Source organism: Heptranchias perlo, chromosome 15 (genome assembly GCF_035084215.1).
Source record: "Heptranchias perlo isolate sHepPer1 chromosome 15, sHepPer1.hap1, whole genome shotgun sequence".
Taxonomy (NCBI): domain Eukaryota; kingdom Metazoa; phylum Chordata; class Chondrichthyes; order Hexanchiformes; family Hexanchidae; genus Heptranchias; species Heptranchias perlo.
In genome coordinates this window covers 27190794-27211985 of record NC_090339.1, presented here as the reverse complement: position 1 = coordinate 27211985, position 21192 = coordinate 27190794, and the positions used below count along the sequence as shown (strand labels likewise).

The window sequence follows — 21192 nt, the reverse complement described above, 5'->3', positions numbered from 1 at the left end:
AACCTACGCTGCACTCCCTCCAAGGCCAATATGTCCTTCCGAAGGTGCGGTGCCCAGAACTGCTCACGGTACTCCAGGTGTGGTCTAGCCAACGTTTTGTATAGCTGCAGCATAACTTCTGCCCCCTTGTACTCCAGCCTTCTAGATATAAAGGCCAGCATTCCATTAGCCTTGATTATTTTCTGCACCTGTTCATGACACTTCAATGATCTATGTACCTGAACCCCTAAGTCTCTTTGGACATCCACTGTTTTTAACTTTTTAACATTTAGAAAGTACCCTGTTCTATCCTTTTTTGATCCAAAGTGGATGACCTCACATTTGTTTACATTGAATTCCATTTGCCACAGCTTTGCCCATTCACCTAATCTATCAATATCCCTTTGTAATTTCATCTACACTGCTTACATTGCCACCAATCTTTGTGTCTTCGGCAAACTTAGATATGAGACTTTCTATGCCTTCATCTAAATCGTTAATAAATAGTGAATAATTGAGGCCCCAAGGTAGATCCCTGCAGGACTCCACTAGTCACATCCTGCCAATGTGAATACTTACCCATTATCCCTACTCTGTCTCTTGCTCAGCCAACTTCCTAACCAAGACTGTACTTTTCCCTCTATTCCATGGGCTTCTATCTTAGCTAACAGTCTCTTATGTGGAACCTTATCAAATGCCTTCTGGAAGTCCATATAAATAACATCCATTGATATTCCCCTGTCCACTACTTTAGTCACCTCTTCAAAAATTCAATCAGATTTGTCAGGCACGACCTACCTTTCACAAACCTATGCTGGCTCTTGTAAGTACATTTTTCACTGTGAAATAATTTGAACCAAAAGTGCTTCACCTGTCTCCTTGAATGAACTTGTTGATGGCAGAATATTAATGTCAAATAAAACTTTTGTCTTGCACCACTTGACTTCTAGTTGTGATGTTTTTGCCTTAGAAAACCATTTGGCCCATCTTGCCTGTGCCTGCTCTTTGAAAGAGCTATCTAATTAGTCCTACTCTCCTGCCCTCTTCCCCCACCCCACCCTTTCCCCATGGCCCTGCAAATTTTCCCCCTTCAAGTATTTATCTAATTCCCTTTTGAAAGTTATTATTGAATCTGCTTCCACCACCCTTTCAAGCTGTGCATTCCAGATCAGAACTTGCTGCCTAAAAACATTTCTTCTCCTCTTGCCTTTGGTTCTTATGCCAATTACCTTTTAAATCTAAGTCCTCTGGTTACTGACTCTAATGCCACTGGAAACAGAGTAAATAAGGAGAAACTATCAAAATCCTATGATACCAGAACTGAGAGGGTACACCTATCTGGAAAGACTGAACAAGCTGGGGCTCTCTTTAGAAAAGAGAAGGTTGAGGGGTGACCTGAGAGGTCTTTAAGATTATGAAAGGGTAGATAAAGAAAATGTTTTCATTTATGGGGGTAGCCAAAACTAGGGGCCATAAATAAGATACTCACCAATAAATCTAGCCCTTTTTTGTACCTTTTTATCCTGTGCCTGTGTATCCCTTTCATAATATGAAAACCAGAACTATGCATGGTACTTTTTAAGTGTGGTTTAACTAAGGTTCTATATATAACATAATTTGACGTAACTTCTCTGCTATTCAATTCTGTTCCTCTAGAAATGAACCCCAGTGCTTTGCTTTTTTTATGGCCTTATTAATCTGTGTTGTTACTTTGTGATTTGTACACCTGCATCCCAAGACCTCTCTGCTCCTCTACCTCATTTATATTCTTATTTTCAAAGGAGTATGTAGCCTCTTTATTCTTTCTACTAAATTGCACCATCTCACACTTGCCTATATTGCAATCCTGTGCCAATTACACACCCATTCTGCAAGTTTATTAATGGAGAACGTCCTGCTGGAAAGTTCCTGGCCCCTCTCAAAAAGGTAGCACCCAGTTCAAAAACCATGCACAGCCTATATCCGAGTTAATTTTCTCAAATACCTATCCAACTCCCTTTTAAATATTCCTGATATCAGCCTGAATGACATTGGGCAATCCATTCTAAACACTTACTACCTTATGTTAAGTGGATACACTTGATCTATCCAGTCACATGACAGGTACTGTAGCTCAGCGCATTATATTGTGAATGGGTTTATAGGGAACGTTGAAATTGGAGTGGAACTAATTCCGATTGGTCTTTGCTTCACTTGCCATCACCAGCCCATGATCAGCTGATAATCTGATTGGATGGTGGGCTGTCACCTGGGCAACGTTACGCCAGAAGGGGGCATTTACAACAATCAGAAGGGATAGTGCTGCCCTCTTGGCCCAATGAAGTTTAAGGGGTGGAGCTAACGGCGTTCTGGTCGAGCGCAGTGTTCATCTTCGCAGGGTTGAAATCCCCGAATAAACTCTAGTTTGCTGCGGAAGATGGCTTCGCGTTTGCGGGTGGTGAGTGAGTATTTTATTGACAGTGTCTCAGTTAATGCAGTGTGTAGCGTAAAAGAGAAGACGGAAATTTGCTTGGATGCATAATGAGCGGAGTGGGAGAGACTGAGACTCAGAATGGGGACGTTGATGTAATTGTGCAGACTACCTACAACTTGCAATGTTCTCAATGATTGTCACCTGTCTGGCTAAGATCTTGTGCAAATGTCTTTTTTCATTTTGTTTTATAGCACAGTAAGAAATGTACTGTTATCGGTGGCTCAGGTTTTTTGGGCCAACACTTAGTGAAAAAGCTTCTGGAGAAAGGATACGTTGTTAATATTTTGGATGTCCGAAAGCCATTTGAAAATGAAGGGGTTCAGTTCTTCAGTGCAGATCTGTGCTGTAAAGAGGTCGGTATAAATGATATTGTATTTGTAACACTACAGCATTTAAAACTCTATTTCTCATGACATGTTGCCATCTGTTCGCAAAAAGAGAAAAAACTCAGCTTTGTTTTTTGACCTGCTAATGAAATACCAGGAACACACAGTTGCATTTCCGTTTGAATACAATTTGATTAACGGGAGTGAACAACTAACTTTCAATCACTGCACCTGTAATAATCTTAACTCATTAACTACTTGAGAAATGTTACTAAACTGGCAGAAAAGTGCTAAATCCAGCTGTAGTGTGTGCAGTGTTTGTGCTAAATCATTGTACATTCCTTCAGTACAGAAGGAAGCAGTTTGGCTCACTGTACCAAAAATAGTAGAGAACCAAGGGATAAATGAGAGTGAGGAACTTAAAATAATTAATATCATTAGAGGAAAAAGTACGGGACAAACTAATGGGACTAAAAGCCGACCAATCCCATGGACCTGACTGCCTACATCCGAGAGTTCTAAAAGAGGTGGCTGCAGAGATAGTGGATGCATTGGTTATGATCTTCCAAAATTCTCTAGATTCTGGAATGGTCCCAGTGGACTGGAAGGTAGCAAATGTAACCCCGCTATTCAAGAAGGGAGGGAGAGAGAAAACAGGGAACTACAGGCCAGTTAGCCTGACATCGGTCGTCAGGAAAATGCTGGAATCCATTATTAAGGAAGTGGTAACAGGGCACTTAAATCATATGATTAAGCAGAGTCAACATGGTTTTATGACCGGGAAATATTATTTGAAAAATCTTTTTGAGGATGTAATTAGCAGGGTAGATAAAGGGAGCTAGTGGATGTAGTATATTTGGATTTTCAAAAGGCATTAGATAAGGTGCCACATAAAAGGTTGTTATACAAGGTAAGGGCTCATGGGGTTGGGGTAATACATTAGCATGGATAGAGGATTGGTTAACGGATAGAAAACAGAGTTAGGGATAAACGGGTCATTCTCGGGTTGGCAGGCCGTAACTAGCGGGGTGCCGCAAGCGCTTGGGCCTCAGCTATTTACAATCTATATTAATGACTTAGATGAAGGGACTGAGTGTAATGTATCCATTTGCTGACAATACAAAGCTAGGTGGGAAAGTAAGCTGTGAGGAGGATAGTGTCTGCAATGGGATATGGACAGTTTAAGTGATGGGCAAGAAGGTGCCAAACGGAGTATGTGAGGTTATTCACTTTGGTGGGAAGAATAGAAAAACAGAATATTTTTTTAAAATGGTGAGAAACTATTAAATGTTGGTGTTCAGAGAGACTTGGGTGTCCTCGTACAAGAAACACAAAAAGTTAGCTTGCAGGTACAGCAGGCAATTAGGAAAGCAAATGGCATGTTGGCCTTTATTGCAAGGGGGTTGGAGTACAAGAGTAAGGAAGTCTTACTACAGTTGTACAAGGCTTTGGTGAGACCTCACCTGGAGTACTGCATTCAGTTTTGGTCTCCTTCTCTAAAGAAGGATATATTCGCCTTGGAGGCGGTACAACAGAAGTTCACTGGATTAATTTCTGGGATGAGAGGGTTGTCCTATGAGGAGAGGTCAAGTGGAATTGGTCTATTCTCTCGAGTTTAGAAGAATGAGAGGTGATCTCATTGAAACATAAGATTATTAGGGGGCTTGACAGGGTAGATGCTGAGAGATTGTTTCCCCTGGCTAAAGAGTCTAGAACTAGGGGGCATAGTCGCAAGATAAGGGGTCGGCCATTTAAGACTGAGATGAGGAGGAATTTCTTTATGCAGAGGGTTGTGAATCTTTGGAATTCTCTATGCCAGAGGGCTGTGGATGCTGAGTCATTGAATATATTCAAGGCTGAGATGGATAGATTTTTGGACTCTAGGGGAATCAAGGGTTATGGGGATCGGGTGGGGAAAGTCGAGTTTAGGCCGAAGATCAGCCATGATCTGATTGAATGGCGGAGAAGGCTCGAGGGGCCATATGGCCTACTCTTACTCCTATTTCTTATGTTCTAATGTACCTGTGCCAGTGTTAGCACCCTGGCTAGAAGCATTCAATCTCATTTCCTTGTTGTTTTCCCAAACCCCATTTAATTTATTTTCACCTCTGCAACCTTGGTTCAAATCCAGCCCAGACTGATGTGATGAAAAGCTCCTCTGCCTGTTGGAACAGAACTTCTTGGCGTCATCAGTTAGTGTTGTGTAACTCAGTTTTAATATCCAAACATGGTGGTAATGGTGGGGGGGGGGAAGAGAAGGAATGAATTATGTGATAAATTTGCAGAAACATGTAGTGTTGAAGTAGGATTACAGGTTAGTTACATTAGGGTAGATTCCCTGGTGGGTCAAATCATATGTGGACTGTGGAAAGAATGGATTCAATCGGTCTAAAGGCTTGGTCTTTTACATAGAATTACGTACATAGAATGTACCGCACAGAAGCAGGCCATTTGGCCCAACAGGTCCATGCTGGTGTTTGTCCTTCACATGAGCCTCCTCCCTACTTCATCTAACCCTATCAGCATATCCTTTTCCTTTCTCCCTCATGTTTATACCTAGCTTCCCTTTAAAAGCATCTATGCTAGTCAACCTCAACTGCTCCGAATGGTAGTGAGTTCCACATTCTAGCACTCTCCGGATAAAGAAGTTTCTCCTGAATTTCCTATTGGATTTATTAGTGACTATCTTGTGTTTACAGCCCCTAGTTCTGGTCTCCCCTGCAAATGGAAACATCTTCTCTGTCAACCCTTTCATAATCTTAGACCTCTATCAGATCACCCCTCAGTCTTTTTTCTAGAGAAAAGAGCCCCAGCCTGTTCAATCTTTCCTGATAAGTATAACCTCACAATTCTGGTATCATCCTAGCAATTTTTTTTGCACCTTCTCCAGCTCCTCTCTACTTTTTTATAATATGGAGACCCGAACTATTCACGCTACTCCCAAGTTTAACATCTCTGCTTTTCAATTCTATCCCTCTAGAAATGAACCCCAGTGCTCGGTTTGATTTTTTAAAAATTGCCTTATTAACCTACATCGCTACTTTGTGATTTGTGTATCTGTACCTCCAGATCCCTTTGCTCCTCTACCCCATTTAGACTCTTATTATCCAAGCAGTATGTGGCCCCCTTATTCTTCTTACCAAAATTAAATACCTCACTCATCTATATTGAAATTCCATTTGCCAATTACACGCCCATTCTGCAAGTTTACTAATGTCTTCCTGTATTTTGTCGCAGTGCTCCTTGGTATTAGCTATACCCCCAATTTGGTGTCATCTGCAAATTTTGAAATTGTACTTCTGATTCCCAAGTCCAAATCATTTATGTAAACTTGTGGAACACCACTTCCCACCTTTTGCCAGTTTGAATAACTATTTTTAACCCCTACTCTGTTTTCTGTTTTGTAGCCAGCTTGCTATTCATTCTGCTACTTGTCCCCTAATTCCACATGCTCTGACCTTAGTCATGAGTCTACTATGCGGTACTTTATTGAAGGCCTCTTGAAAATAGAAATATATCTACTACATGACCCTTTTCTACTCTTTCTGTTCTTCAAAGAATTCAATAAGGTTGGTCAAGCATGACCTTCCCTTTTGGAGTCTGTGCTGACTATTATATTTGGTTTTTTCTATTCCATCTTTGAGTAAGGATTCCATTATCTTTCCTACCACTGACATTGAGCTAATTGGTCTATATTTGGTTCTATCCCCTTTAAATATAGGAATCACATTAGCTGTCTGCCACTCCCTTTTCTAATGAATTTTTCTATGTAATAGTGCTTCTATCTCTTTCTAACTTCTTGTAACAGCACGGTGTGGCCGCGCATATTAAAACAGTTCAGTAGAGTACACTGGCCATTTAAATTTCATCATAATGCAGTAGATGACAAGAATGCTGACTTTTTAAAAAGTGGTGTTATTTGTTATGCCAATGGGCTGCTTGCCCAACCACATCACAAGGTTCCTGTCCCTTTTTTAAAAAAAAATTCATGATGAATCTGAGCTTTTATTACATCGAATGTACAGCACAGAAACAGGCCATTCGGTCCATCTGGTCTTTGCCGGTGTTTATTCTCCACACGAGCCTCCTCCCACCCTATCAGCACATCCTTCTATTCCTTTCTCCCTCATGTACTTATCAAGCTTCCCCTTAAATGCATCTATGCTAGTCGCCTCAATTCCTCCATGTGGTAGCAAGTTTCACATTCTAACCACCGAGTAAAGAAGTTTATCTCTTTAGTCTCAGCAGTGTGCCAATATAATATACTGTAGCAAGGACCACCTACCTGAGACTAGATATTTGTATTACTATATTAATGTAATTTTGATAGTGGCATGATAACTTGATGTCTGCTGCTATATTTCACGTGCATTGTTTGTGGCCATCATGATGGTGCCTAGGTAGCTGGTATTTTGCTAGATACAGGAGTTGAAGAGGAAATTATGCCAAAAGTAATACTTTTGGTAGTGACTAAGGCAGCTGTTGAGATCATGAAAGCAAATATATAATTTGATTTTAGTTTCATTATGGCCTTGCCCCTTCCCCTAAAATTACAAACTTTCAGGCTATTTTCAGCCAAGAGGAGCTTGTTGTCCCACAAGTCTCCACAGGTTGTCCATCTAGTTAATCTTGGTATTGTGTCCTATACTGTTGCATGCTTCGGTGTGTCTTTAAAAGTAAGAAGTCAACAATGGAATTGCAAATTAATAAATTGTGGTGGTTGTTTAGGATATACTGCCAGCAGTTCAGGATGTTAGCATCGTATTTCACTGCGCCTCTCCAGCACCATCCAGTGACAACAGAGAACTCTTCTATAAGGTTAATTACACAGGGACCAAAACTATCATTGAAGCATGTAAGGAAGCAGGTGTTCAGGTAAGAAATGGTGCATTGCAGCTTTATAACCATTTATACCCCCCCCCCCCCGGACCTTTCATGACAAAGTTTTTTTTTTTTTTGCATACAGAAACTGGTGTTGACGAGTAGTGCTAGTGTTGTATTTGAAGGCATAGACCTAAAAAATGGCTCTGAAGACCTACCATATGCTAAGAAGCCCATTGACTACTATTCACAAACCAAGATCTTACAGGAGATGGTAAGCTTAATAGTCTTAGCATCACTTTAAAAAGCACTGATAAAGTTATGTATTTCTGCTGGCCTTTGATATAGTACGGCTGAGTGATGTAAACTTTACTAAAATACTTAACTTGAAACTCAAAAAAGATAGAATTTTGAATTTGTTTTTAACAATTAACAAGTTACATTACTAGTAAGAGTGCAAACACTTGCTCCATTTTTTAAAACAAAATATAATCTCTGCACAGATGGCTCCTCTCACCACCTCCAACCCCTGCCCCCTCCAAAAAAAAAACCACTAGTATATGGAGGAAAATCCTGAAGTTAAGTATAGAGAGTAGCTTTTTCTTTGTGGATAGGTAGATATTTCTAAATCTCTGGCTCCTCCCCCAAATCAAAAGAAAACAGCAGGAAGTGACACAGAATTTTGTATGTATAATGCCTAAAGTGTGACACACCTCAACTTTTACATGTACCATGGCACTGCTCATCAGTAGCCTGGAGCACCTTGATGATGTCTAACTGCTAAGATAAGACTGTAAACAACATGTCTGTTTGTTTAGTTCCAGTGCTTAACTGAGGTCAATTAGAGGCTAACTGATGAGGGAAGTTTCAGTAGATTGGCAGCTGCATTAAATCCCTGACCTGCCCTCAAGGAGGGGCCAGGTTATCAAGATCATGGAAAAGAGACTGTGATTGACTTTTTTTTTAAAAAGTCAAATTCATTTTCTTTTGCTGTTTATCAGATACAAATGTGACATTTGAGGTGTGACAAGCGTGCTGGATACAAAAAGTTTTTATAAGCTAGTTAATCTTCCACTGCCCATGGGATAGTCTGGGGTCTGCAATGTGGTTGTAATGTAACTGTTAATCCGCTCTGCCCCTTTTTAAGCCCATTGCTCAGGTGCTACCTGTTGGAAAGAAAGGCATTCATTTTTTTTTGTGGCCAATGACTTCAGACCTCTTATGAAAATATATTTCCCCATTTACATGTTTAACAAGGTGATTATTGAGATGAAGGATATTAGTGCTGGAAAATGGAATATTCCACTTTGCTGCCCGCTATGAACATTCACCACAGCCAAATGCAGGATAAAGCTCTTTTTCCTCTGCCACAACGATGTCCCTCCAACCCAATCTTAGGAGACCACCCCACTTACTAATCTACATTTTGCCATTTGCCACACCAGGCATGTTTATTGTCTCACTGCATTAGATTGCCAGTTTCTGATGCTTTGAGTAGTTTTATACTGTGGGACAGAGAATGTCTGCCTAAAACTCACTACCTGCAACCGACAGCCAGAGATACTCATCTGATCAGTGTGACAATCCCATGTGCCATCCAGTTCATCAATAAATACTTTATAAAAATGAGTTGTAAAGGTAATTTTCTGTTGCTGATCTCCTGGTTTGGTTTTCTACGAAATTCCAGTTTTACATTTTGTTTGTGAATTTCAGATTCTACTCCTACCCCCGTGTGCTAATTGCAATTTTTGTTTGGAAAAGATGGAACAAATCTATACCTCTGCCCGCCCTAACCCAAAACAGCTGATATTTTTTGAACTTGAACAGCATCGTGTTTACTCTGCCTTTACGTAAATGCTGATTTGGTATGTTTTCTGATTAGGCTCATTGCTCTGAGGAAATACTTGCTGGATTTGGTTCTAGGGAATGACGTGGGCCAAGTGGAGCAAGTGTCAGTGGGAGAGCATTTAGGGAGCAGCGATCATAGTATCATAAGGTTTAGAATAGCTATGGAAAAGGACATGGACCACTCTAAAGTAAAAATATTCCATTGGAGGAGAGCCAATTTCAATGGGATGAGAACAGATCTGGTCTGATTGGAATCAGATTGGCAGGCAAAACTATAACTGAACAGTGGGTAGCCTTTAAGGAGGAGACGGTTCGGGTACAGTCTAGGCACATTCCCACGAGGCAGAAAAGAAGGGCAACTAAAGCCAGAGTTCCCTGAATGATAAGAGATAGTGAGTAAGATGAAATGGAAAAAAGGGCCGTATGACAGATGTCGGGTTGATAACACAAGTGAGAACCAGGCAGAATATAGAAAGTTCAGAGGGAAAGTGAAAAAGGAAAGAAGAAGGGCAAAGAGAGAGTATGAGAATAAACTGGCGGCCAACATACAAAGGAATCCAAAAGTTTGCTACAGGCATGTAAACGGGTAGTAAGGAGAGGGGTGGGGCCAATTAGGGACCATAAAGGAGATCTACTCATGGAGGCAGAGGGGGTGGCCGTGGTACTAAATGAGTACTTTGCATCTGTCTTTACCATGGAAGAAGATGCTGCCACAGTCTCAGTAAAAGAAGATATAGTTGAGATACTGGATGGGCTAAAAATTGAGAGGTACTTGAAAGTCTAGCTGTGCTTAAAGTAGATAAGTCACCCGGTCCGGATGGGATGCATCCTAGGTTGCTAAGGGAAGTAAGGGTGGAAATTGCGGAGGTACTGGCCATAATCTTCCAAACATCCGCAGATACGAGGGTGGTGCCAGAGGACTGGAGAACTGCAAATATTACACCCTTGTTCAAAATACACCCAGCAACCACAGGCCAGTCAGTTTAACCTCAGTGGTGGGGAAACTTTTAGAAACGATAATCCGGGACGGAATTAAGTCACTTGGATAAGGGTGGATTGATTAGGGAAAGCCAGCACAGATTTGTTAAAGGCAAATCGTGTTTAACTAACCTCATCAAAAAACTCAATCAGGTATCTGAGGGTAGATGAGGGCAATGTGGTTGATGTGGTGTATATGGAATTTCAAAAGGTCTTTGATAAAATGTCGCACCGTAGACTTATCACGATTGCAGCCCATGGAATAAAGGGGGCAGTAGCAACATGGATACAGAATTGGCTAATGGACAGGAAACAGTAGTGGTGAATTTTTTTTGGACTGGAGGGAGGTGTGCAGTGGTGTTCCCCAGGGGTCAGTGCTGGGACCACTGCTTTTCTTGATATATTAATGACTTGGGTGTACAGGACACAGTTTCAAAATTTGCAGATGATACAAAACTAGGAAGGGTAGTGAACAGCAAGGAGGTTAGTGATAGACTTCAAGAGTATAGAGACAGGCTGGACACGTGGCAGAAGAAATTTAAAGCTGAAAAATGTGAAGTGATATATTTTGGTAGGAAGTTCGAGGAGAGGAAATACAAACTAGAGGGCACAATTCTAAAAGGGATACAGGAACAGAGAGATCTGAGGTTACATGTGCACAAAACGTTGAAGGTGCCAGAGCAGGTTGAGAAAGTGGTTTTAAAAAAGCATACAGGATCCAGGGCTTTATAAATAGAAGCAGAAGTACAAAAGTATGGAAGTCATGATGAACCTTTATAAAACACTGGTTCAGCCACAACTAGACTATTGTGTCCAGTCCTGGGCACTGCACTTCAGGAAAGATGTGAAAGCCTTAAAAAGGGTGCAGAAGAGATTTACTAGAATGATTCAAGGGACTTTAGACTGGATAAGCTGGGGTTGTTCTCCTTGGAACAGAGATGGTTGCGAGGAGATTTGATAGAGGTATTTAAAATCATGAAGGGTCTAGACAGAGTAGATAGAGAAACTGTTCCCATTGGCAGAAGGGTCAAGGACCAGAGAACATAGATTTAAGGTGATTGGCAAAAGAACCAAAGGTGACATGAGGAAAAACTTTTTTACGAGTGGTTAGGATCTGGAATGCACTGCCTGAGGGGGTGGTGGAGGCAGATTCAATCATGGCCTTCAAAAGGGAACAGGATGAGTCCCTGTAGCCTTGTAATTTTTTCCCTTTCAAGTAAAGGGTGGGGGAGTGAGATAAGCTGGATTACTCTTGCATAGAGCTGGTGCGGACTCGATGGGCCGAATGGCCTCCTTCTGTGCTGTAACCTTTCGATGATTCTATAAAGTTCTTGCTTCCCCTTCTCCAGTACATCCATTTTACTCCCTTGTGCTGATTGGAAAGTTTTTAAACTTGTGCAGGAAAGTTTAAAAACTACTGCTTTTCAATGGAAGTGAATGCTCTAGCTTCTTCCCTACTTGCATGTTCACAAATAACTTTTTATACTTTTATATTACAGGAAGTTCTCAATGCCAATAATCCAGATCAGAACTTCATGACCATTGCAATTCGTCCTCATGGCATTTTTGGACCACAAGACCCTCATTTAGTACCTGTCCTTGTACAGGCTGCCAAGAGTGGCAAGATGAAGTTTGTGATTGGGTTAGTACTGTATAGATGTAAGAATATACATAAGTGTTTCACACCATCAACATCCTGGGGGTCACCATTGACCAGAAACTTAACTGGACCAGCCATATAAATACTATGGCTACATGAGCAGGTCAGAGGCTTGGCATTCTGCGGCGAGTGACTCACCTCCTGACCCCCCAAAGCCTTTCTACCATCTATAAGACACAAGTCAGGAGCGTGAAGGAATACTCTCCACTTGTCTGGATGAGTGCAGCTCCAACAACAATCAAGAAGCTCAACACCATCCAGGACAAAGCAGCTCACCACCACCCTAAACATTCACTCCCTTCACCACCGGCGGACAGTGGCTGCAGTGTGTACCATCCACAGGATGCACTGCAGCAACTCGCCAAGACTTCTTCAACAGCACCTCCCAAACCCGTGGCCTGTACCACCTAGAAGGACAAGAGCAGCAGGCACATGGGAACAACGCCACCTGCACATTTCCCTCCAAGTCACACACCATCCCGACTTGGAAATATATCGCCGTTCCTTCATCGTCACTGGGTCAAAATCCTGGAACTCCGACCTAACAGCACTGTGGGAGAACCTTTACCACACGGACTGCAGCGGTTTAAGAAGGTGACTCACCACCACCTTCTCGAGGGCAATTAGGGATGGGCAATAAATGCTGGCCTCGCCAGCGACACCCACATCCCATGAACAAATACTAATTTTTTTCCATATCGGTTAGTTTTTTTAAAATTTGTTCATGGGATGTGGGCATCGCTGGCAAGGCCAGCATATATTGCCCATCCCTAATTGCCCTTGAGAAGGTGGTGATGAGCTGCCTTCTTGAGTCCGTCTGGTGAAGATTCTCCCACAGTGCTGTTAGGAAGGGAGTTGCAGGATTTTGATCCAGCGACGATGAAGGAACGGCGATATAATTTCCAAGTCGGGATGGTGTGTGACTTGGAGGGGAACGTGTAGGTAGTCGTGTTCCCATGTGCCTGCTGCTCTTGTCCTTCGAGGTGGTAGAGGTCGTGGATTTGGGAGGTGCTGTCGAAGAAGCCTTGGTGAGTTGCTGCAGTGCATCCTGTGGATGGTACACACTGCAGCCACAGTGCGCCGGTGGTGGAGGGAGTGAATGTTTAGGGTGGTGGATGGGTGCCAATCAAGCGGGCTGCTTTGTCCTGGATGGTGTCGAGCTTCCTGAGTGTTGTTGGAGCTGCACTCATTCTGGTAAGTGGAGAGTACTGCAACACACTCCTGACTTGTGCCCTGTAGATGGTGGAAAGGCATTGGGGAATCAGTAGGTGAGTCACTTGCTGCAAAATACCCAGCCTCTGATCTGCTCTTGTAGCCACAGTATTTATATGGCTGGTCCACTTAAGTTTCTGGTCAATGGTGACCCCCAGGATGTTAATGGTGGGGGATTCAGCGATGGTAATGCCGTTGAATGTCAAGGGGAAGTGGTTAGACTCTCTCTTATTGGAGATGGTCATTGCCTGGCACTTATCTGGCGCGAATGTTACTTGCCACTTATGAGCCCAAGCCTGGATGTTGTCCAGGTCTTGCTGCATGCGGGCTCGGACTGCTTCATTATTTGAGGGGTTGCGAATGGAACTGAACACTGTGCAGTCATCAGCGAACATCCCCAGTTCTGACCTTATGATGGAGGGAAGGTCATTGATGAAGCAGCTGAAGATGGTTGGGCCTAGGACACTGCCCTGAGGAACTCCTGCAGCAATGTCCTGGGGCTGAGATGATTGGCCTCCAACAACCACTACCATCTTCCTTTGTGCTAGGTATGACTCCAGCCACTGGAGAGTTTTCCCCCTGATTCCCATTGACTTCAATTTTACTAGGGCTCCTTGGTGCCACACTCGGTCAAATGCTGCCTTGATGTCAAGGGCAGTCACTCTCACCTCACCTCTGGAATTCAGCTCTTTTGTCCATGTTTGGACCAAGGCTGTAATGAGGTCTGGAGCCGAGTGGTCCTGGCGGAACCCAAACTGAGCATCGGTGAGCAGGTTATTGGTGAGTAAGTGCCGCTTGATAGCACTGTCGATGACACCTTCCATCACTTTGCTGATGATTGAGAGTAGACTGATGGGGCGGTAATTGACCGGATTGGATTTGTCCTGCTTTTTGTGGACAGGACATACCTGGGCAATTTTCCACATTGTCGGGTAAATGCCAGTGTTGTAGCTGTACTGGAACAGCTTGGCTAGAGGCGCAGCTAGTTCTGGAGCACAAGTCTTCAGCACTACAGCTGGGATGTTGTCGGGGCCCATAGCCTTTGCTGTATCCAGTGCACTCAGCCGTTTCTTGATATCAGTGGAGTGAATCGAATTGGCCGAAGACTGGCTTCCGTGATGGTGGGGATATCGGGAGGAGGCCGAGATGGATCATCCACTCGGCACTTCTGGCTGAAGATGGTTGCAAACGCTTCAGCCTTGTCTTTTGCACTCACGTGCTGGACTCCGCCATCATTGAGGATGGGGATGTTTGCAGAGCCTCCTCCTCCCGTTAGTTGTTTAATTGTCCACCACCATTCACGACTGGATGTGGCAGGACTGCAGAGCTTTGATCTGATCCGTTGGTTGTGCAATCGCTTAGCTCTGTCTATAGCATGTTGCTTCCGCTGTTTAGCATGCATGTAGTCCTGAGTTGTAGCTTCACCAGGTTGGCACCTCATTTTTAGGTACACCTGGTGCTGCTCCTGGCATGCTCTTCTACACTCCTCATTGAACCAGGGTTGATCCCCTGGCTTGTTGGTAATGGTAGAGTGAGGAATATGCCAGGCCATGAGGTTACAGATTGTGGTGGAATACAATTCTCCTGCTGCTGATGGCCCACAGCGCCTCATGGATGCCCAGTTTTGAGCTGCTGGATCTGTTCTGAATCTATCCCATTTAGCACGGTGGTAGTGCCACACAATACGTTGGATGGTGTCCTCGGTGCGAACTGAACACCTAACTAAGCAATGACCAGTCAGAACACAACAGTAATTTTCTCATTGATCAGGGTGTGGGATTATTTGGATGGCAAATTATATTAAAACATAATCGTCCATACAACATGCTTCCTTCCTGCTTCAACTCTTCAAAGACAGGATGAAGGCAGTAATTCTGCTCATTGTCATTCTGTGCTTTGTTACTAATAAATAGCACCACCTTTCAACTGTACTCAAATCAACTCCCATCTCTCATAGTGACTAAGTGCCTAAAAATGCAAAGATTGATTTCAAAGAGAGAACCTAAATAATTAGTACATGCAGCTCTTGTTTGGAGGTTGGACAGTGCAAAAGAGGATGGAACACCATCTGCTGTGAGAATAGGGAGATACATATTGCTCTTTCTGTGAGTGTGAATGGATGGATGGGTCACATGGTCTGATATTGTGGGTGTTGCCCGTATCCACTCTTTGTGACTTTTTAAAATATGTTTTGTTTTTAAAATTCTACAGAAACATGGTTTGAAGTGAAGTAATGGGCAATTTAGCTGTTAATTATTGTTCCTGGAATCTGTTAGATGTGACAGCAATATTTTGTTGGCTGGTTTATCTCACAGCCTGATAAAACTGTGCTTCTATCTTTTATAGCAGTGGCAAGAACTTGGTAGACTTCACTTATATTGATAATGTTGTGCATGGGTTGATCCTGGCAGCAGAGAAACTTCACCCAAAGTCTTACATCTGTGGAAAGGTAATGGATTGACATTAATGTGTCTCTACATAAATATATCTAAGCAAGCTTTTTCAACTTTGTTTTGATTAATCTCCACTTTTAGCTCTCACTGTAATTGTTCCCCATTAGTGCTGAACTTCCCTATTGACGCTGCAGGGAAGATTCAGTAAGAACAGGACACTGCATTTCTGTCTTCAGACAATCTGGCTGCAATTTTTCCTGATGACTGGAGTTATCTGTATAGGCTACTGACCTATTAGCTTTTACTGTTGGATAGAGGGATCAGCCTGTAGCAGGACCCCACAGGGGGAGGGGATTTAACAATTGCTGGCAGGAGCCATTTACCTACGTGACCAGCTGCACTATTCATCACCCAGCAAAGTTCTTTGCTCAAAGACTGTTTTGGTCCCTCTGATGGTACTCTTGCTAGCAGAAATGACCTTGTTATATAAAGGGATCATAAGATGAAGTAATTGGTTTGGAATTAAACTTCGAAATAGCTGTAACACAGCAGCTGTAGACAGACCCAGTATAACCCACCTCAGGAGTCGACCAAAAGATTAGTTATTAATTTTACATTGATACCTATATTAAAACTGGCAAATGTATGTGGCACCTTTCATGACATCCCAATGCGCTTTACAGCCAATTAAGTACTTTTGAAGTGTATTCACTGTTGTAATGTAGGAAATGCGGCAGCCAATTTGCACATGAACTACAAACAGTAACAAGATGATGACCACTTAATCTGTTTTTAGTGATGTTGGTTGAGGAATAAATATTGGCTAGGACACCGGGGAGAACTTCCCTGCTGCTCTTTGAATAATGCCATGGGATCTTTTACATCCACCAGAGGGTAAAGAGAACATCTGTTTAACACATCATCCGAAAGATGACCCCTCAGACAATGCAACACGCCCTCAGTGCTGCATAAGTGTTAGCCTAGATTGTGTGCTCAAGTCTCTGGAGTAAGGCTTGAACCCACAACCTTCTGACTCAGTCGAGAGTGCTAACACGGAGCTATGGCTGACATCCTTCAATGCTCATGTTTACCTAAAATTAGTTTAGCTGTTGCCCTCTTTTCCTCCCTCCCATCTGCATAGTGAAACATTACAATTTTGAAAATTATCAAAATTGGCATTATAATGTTTGTGGGTTAATTTGAAAGACATTGTTTTGTAATATGTTCATTGCTTTCTTGACTTTTTTTCTTTTTAATTCCAATAGGCTTATCATATCACAAATGATGAACCGATTCCTTTCTGGACCTTCTTGTCTGAGCTTTTAGTTGGATTAAATTATGATCCTCCAAAGTATCACATACCCTATCTGCTGGCTTATTATTTGGCCTTCTTACTCTCTATTTTGGTGTTGCTACTAAAGCCATTTGTGAACATTAAACCTACCTTCACTCCCATGAGAGTAGCATTAGCAGGAACGTTCCACTACTACAGTTGTGAAAGAGCAAAGAAAGATCTAGGTTATAAACCTGTTGTTTGCCTGAGAGAAGGGATCAAGTGTACAATTCAAAGTTTTGCATACCTCAGTAGATCAGGCTAACTACAGTTTCAGCCACCCATTATTTGTTATACTATTTAATTCTGAATCTGGTGGTAACAAGTGGATTGAATATCTGGGTAGATGGTTGCTCTTTGTGTGCCATGATTGGAATAAGTTTTGCCAGTTCTTAACTGGGTTGCAAGGCATGGAATCCAGTCAAAAACTGGTAAAACACCAATTATAGTGACATCTGCCACCTCTGGGAAGGGGAAAAATAGTTATCTATCTTGTTCAGTGGCAGTGTTTCCTGTGGCCCATTATAAAAAGGCATTTTTGGATGTAGAGAAGCAAACACCGACCTACTCCCAATGCATACTCTAGATAGAAAATATTAGGTGACCAGAAGGCCTTTACTGCACAAAGTATTTGTGCAGTATCCATTTTGATAGATTTATTGGGCTATAATTCAAGCTGATATTTTAAAGCAAATTAGTGAACAAAGAACAGCATGCCAATTCAACTCAAAAGCTGGAAAGATGCATTTTTGCTCATGTTTGACTTGTATGTCAAGTTGTGACTTTATTACTGAAGTCTTCCATGTGAAATGTTTGGGATTCTCTTGACCTGTCAGCTTTTTTAATTTTAAAAAAAACTCCCAAAGTTTGATGTCATGTAATTCCTTTATGGCTTTTTAAAAAAAATACAAGAATGCTCAGCTCTTATATTGGATACTGTGCAGCTTTTGTGTTTTATGTTGTATTCTCTAACTGTATCTAGTTAACTTTGTTTTAAATTATAAAATAATTGGGAAGCTGTCACGAATCACTAATTTGAACTTTGCTTCACAACATCAGCACTGTTGTGGCTGTTAAGATGTACACAAGCAAACACAAAATGATCCACTTTTTCCCCTTTTATGGAGTTGTGCTTAATACCTAAATAGTTTGGTATAAGTTGGGTTAGTGATATTGCTATGACACTGTTAGTTCTGTTCTGAAGGATAGTGCTGCTATTCCTTCAGCTATTATACATTTCCGTGACACATGGAATATTTTGTTCATGGTTTTTTCTTTACTGTTCCTTTGTTTAAAAGTGGATTTTAAAATGCCGTGTTCAGGATGGGGATTATGCATTCATTTAAAAGCTGACATTAGTTACAATGAGATGAAAGGTCTATATTAAATCTTTGAAAAGACTAAGGATCCTTAACAGCTTAAAATATTAGGATATTAAATGTCACATGTCACATGTCACATGTCCCATGAGAACACTTCATGAATACCATTTGAAAGATTGGTATCTGACATTATCTTACAAATCTCATTAGGATGGACTAATGCTCAAAGGGAATCCTGGACATGAATTTCTGAGCTACCTACCATTACTTAGTTTGGTTTTGCTCTGGCTGTGAGGTACAAGGATGAAATGTGGCTCCTTGGAAATGCAGCAATGACTCTATTCTGTTGGTCTGCTTAGAATGTAAACTGCTATCCCTGTCCAGGAAATTTTTAAGGGATCTTATCTAACTAACTTTGTTTAATGCTCTGTGAACTGGCTGCAGATGCTGTATTTCAACTGATCAATCATGCCACCTAAACTACTGCTTCTGTAAATAACTCTATCCATGAATAATACTTAGTTTAGCCTGTATTATTAAAAATTATCTCTGGCTAACATCTGTCTTCTGAATTGATGAGATATAATGGCATTCCTATCTATTATCCAGTAACAATAAAAAGGTTCAGGGTTCAATGGTACACTGTCAAAAGATGTTTTTATGGATATGGTCACATTTTGTATCATGGGAGCAAGAGCTTGCCTGTGGAAGAGGACTTTTGCATTGGGCACAAGAATTATTTGCAGAGAGAACATAAGAAATAGGAGTAGGCCATACAGCCCCTCAAGCCTGCTCTCATTCAATCTGATCATTGCTGATCTTCTACCTCAACTCCATTTTCCCACCTGATCCCATATCCATCGATCTGTCTTGAATATACTCAACGAGCATCCATAGCCCTCTGGAGTAGAGAATTCCAAAGATTCACAACCCTCTGAGTAAAGAAATTCCTCCTTATCTTGAGACTATGACCCCCTACTTCTAGACTCTCGAGCCAGGCGAAACAGCCTCTTAGCATCTACCTTGTCAAGCCCTCTCAGAATCTTATACATTTCAATAAGATCACCTCTCATTCTTCTAAATGCTAGAGAATATAGGCCCATTTTACTCTCTCCTCATAGGATAACCCTCTCATTCCCGGAATGAATCTAGTGAACCTTCGTGCACCCGCTCTAGGGCAAGAGCTTGAATTATCTGTTCTAGAACTTAAAAGTCTGCAGTTTTCCTTTTTAGGTTCTGAAAACAAATTAGAAAGTACCTTTTTCACTTGAATATAGCATGAATTATTTGCTAACCATGCTGCAAATACTCAGCAAGTCAGGCAGCATCTGTGGAGAAAGAAAGTTAACGTTTCAGGTCATTGACCCTTTGTCAGAAGTGGAAGAAGTTGAAGATTGGACAGTTTTTAAAGCAAGTACAGAGCCAGGGGAAGGGGGGTGGGGAGGAAAGAACAAAAGGGAAGGTCTGTGATAGGGTGGGAAAGAGTCCCTTCTGGACTCATCAATTTCAGTAACTTCAGATCATAACCACTGCTCCTATTTTTTTCAGACAGCAAGTGCTGGTAATGGTTCTGCTGTTGCCATTTACAGCTCCTCTAGACCCATATTTTGTTTCTCTACTTGTCCCATTACCAACCTCCTTGCCTTGCACTATCATCCCTTTTTTGTTATTTAATCACTCCTGCACCCCCCCCCCCACCCTATCTCAGACCTTCCTTTTTTATTCTTTCCTCCCGACCCCCCCCCCTTCCCCTGGCTCTGTACATGCTTTAAAAACTGTTTAATCTTCCACTTCTGACAAGGTTGACGATCTGAAACGTTAACTGTTTCTCTCTCTACAGATGTTGCCTGACTTGCTGAGTATTTCTAGCATTTTGTTATTTCAGATTTTCAGCAGCTGCAGTATTTTGCATTTAATTGCTAACCATGATTGTGTTATAATACAACAACAAAAATGAATATTTACATCAAGAGAAAACTAATGATTTCTCTTGGTTACATCTTTTAATAACCCTTATCAGAAAGCCTTCTTTTGAAGGACCAAGTGGGAGAGAACATTCCTTTCAGTACTGTAATTTGGGTTTGAATGTACCTAAACTTTTTTTGGTGGGTTGGGGAGAAAGGCTCTTTATTCTGATGGGAGACTTAAATGTTTTCAGTCTTTTAGTGCTAGACGTGTCATCTTGGAGTTACTGTGACAACCCCCACCCCCCAACAATCCCTGCTCACTGTATCTCTGCTCCTCCCCTTGTTGCTCATTAACCAAGTGATTTGCATGGTTTCTAGCACCCCAGGCTAGACAGTATATACTAGGAGCTTCTCAAATCTCAGGATGATCAGCACAGCTTACCACAACATGTATGGGTGCAGTGCCACAGTAGAAACATGGTTGCCTTCTGGAGCTCAATATCTGAGTATATATTCTGAAAGCCAGAGTCCAGCTGGGTCTTTCCCTAGTCTCTCTCCCTATCATTTACACAGTGGCCACATGGAAGGACTTACATAGGGTAGCCTGCAATGTACTAGCTAGCTTGATGTTCCAGCTGTCCAAGTCCAGTGCTCTGTTGCAGGCTGACTTATCAGCAAATACTTAATCCAGGTTGCAGCTGAGCATCTCTAGCAAGTGAGGCTAACTTCCCCCTCTAGTGATCAGTTGGTGTAAGTCACAGCCCTCCTTTCCTGCAACTGTTTGCCCTTTCTCCCACATATCCACCTCATTGCTTGGTCCTGGAGTTCTAAACTACAAAGGAGAGCAATTTCAACTTCTGCCTTGTATACTACAAGCTTAACCTCCTTTGGGACTCAGCAGTCTATGGAAAAAAAATAAAAGTGCCCTTTGCCCATTCTC

The 21192-nt window shown here is 42.0% G+C and overlaps 1 protein-coding gene across 1 annotated transcript; it reads left to right on the top strand.

Annotated features, from left to right (window-relative positions):
- Window positions 1-2261: 2261 nt before the first annotated feature.
- Window positions 2262-19333, top strand: nsdhl (NAD(P) dependent steroid dehydrogenase-like). The gene is made up of 7 exons (XM_067996655.1): window positions 2262-2416; window positions 2644-2805; window positions 7507-7653; window positions 7745-7873; window positions 11925-12067; window positions 15644-15746; window positions 16956-19333. The coding sequence occupies exons 1-7, from the start codon at window positions 2396-2398 to the stop codon at window positions 17286-17288; spliced, it is 1038 nt and encodes a 345-aa protein (XP_067852756.1). The 5' UTR covers window positions 2262-2395; the 3' UTR covers window positions 17289-19333.
- Window positions 19334-21192: the final 1859 nt, after the last annotated feature.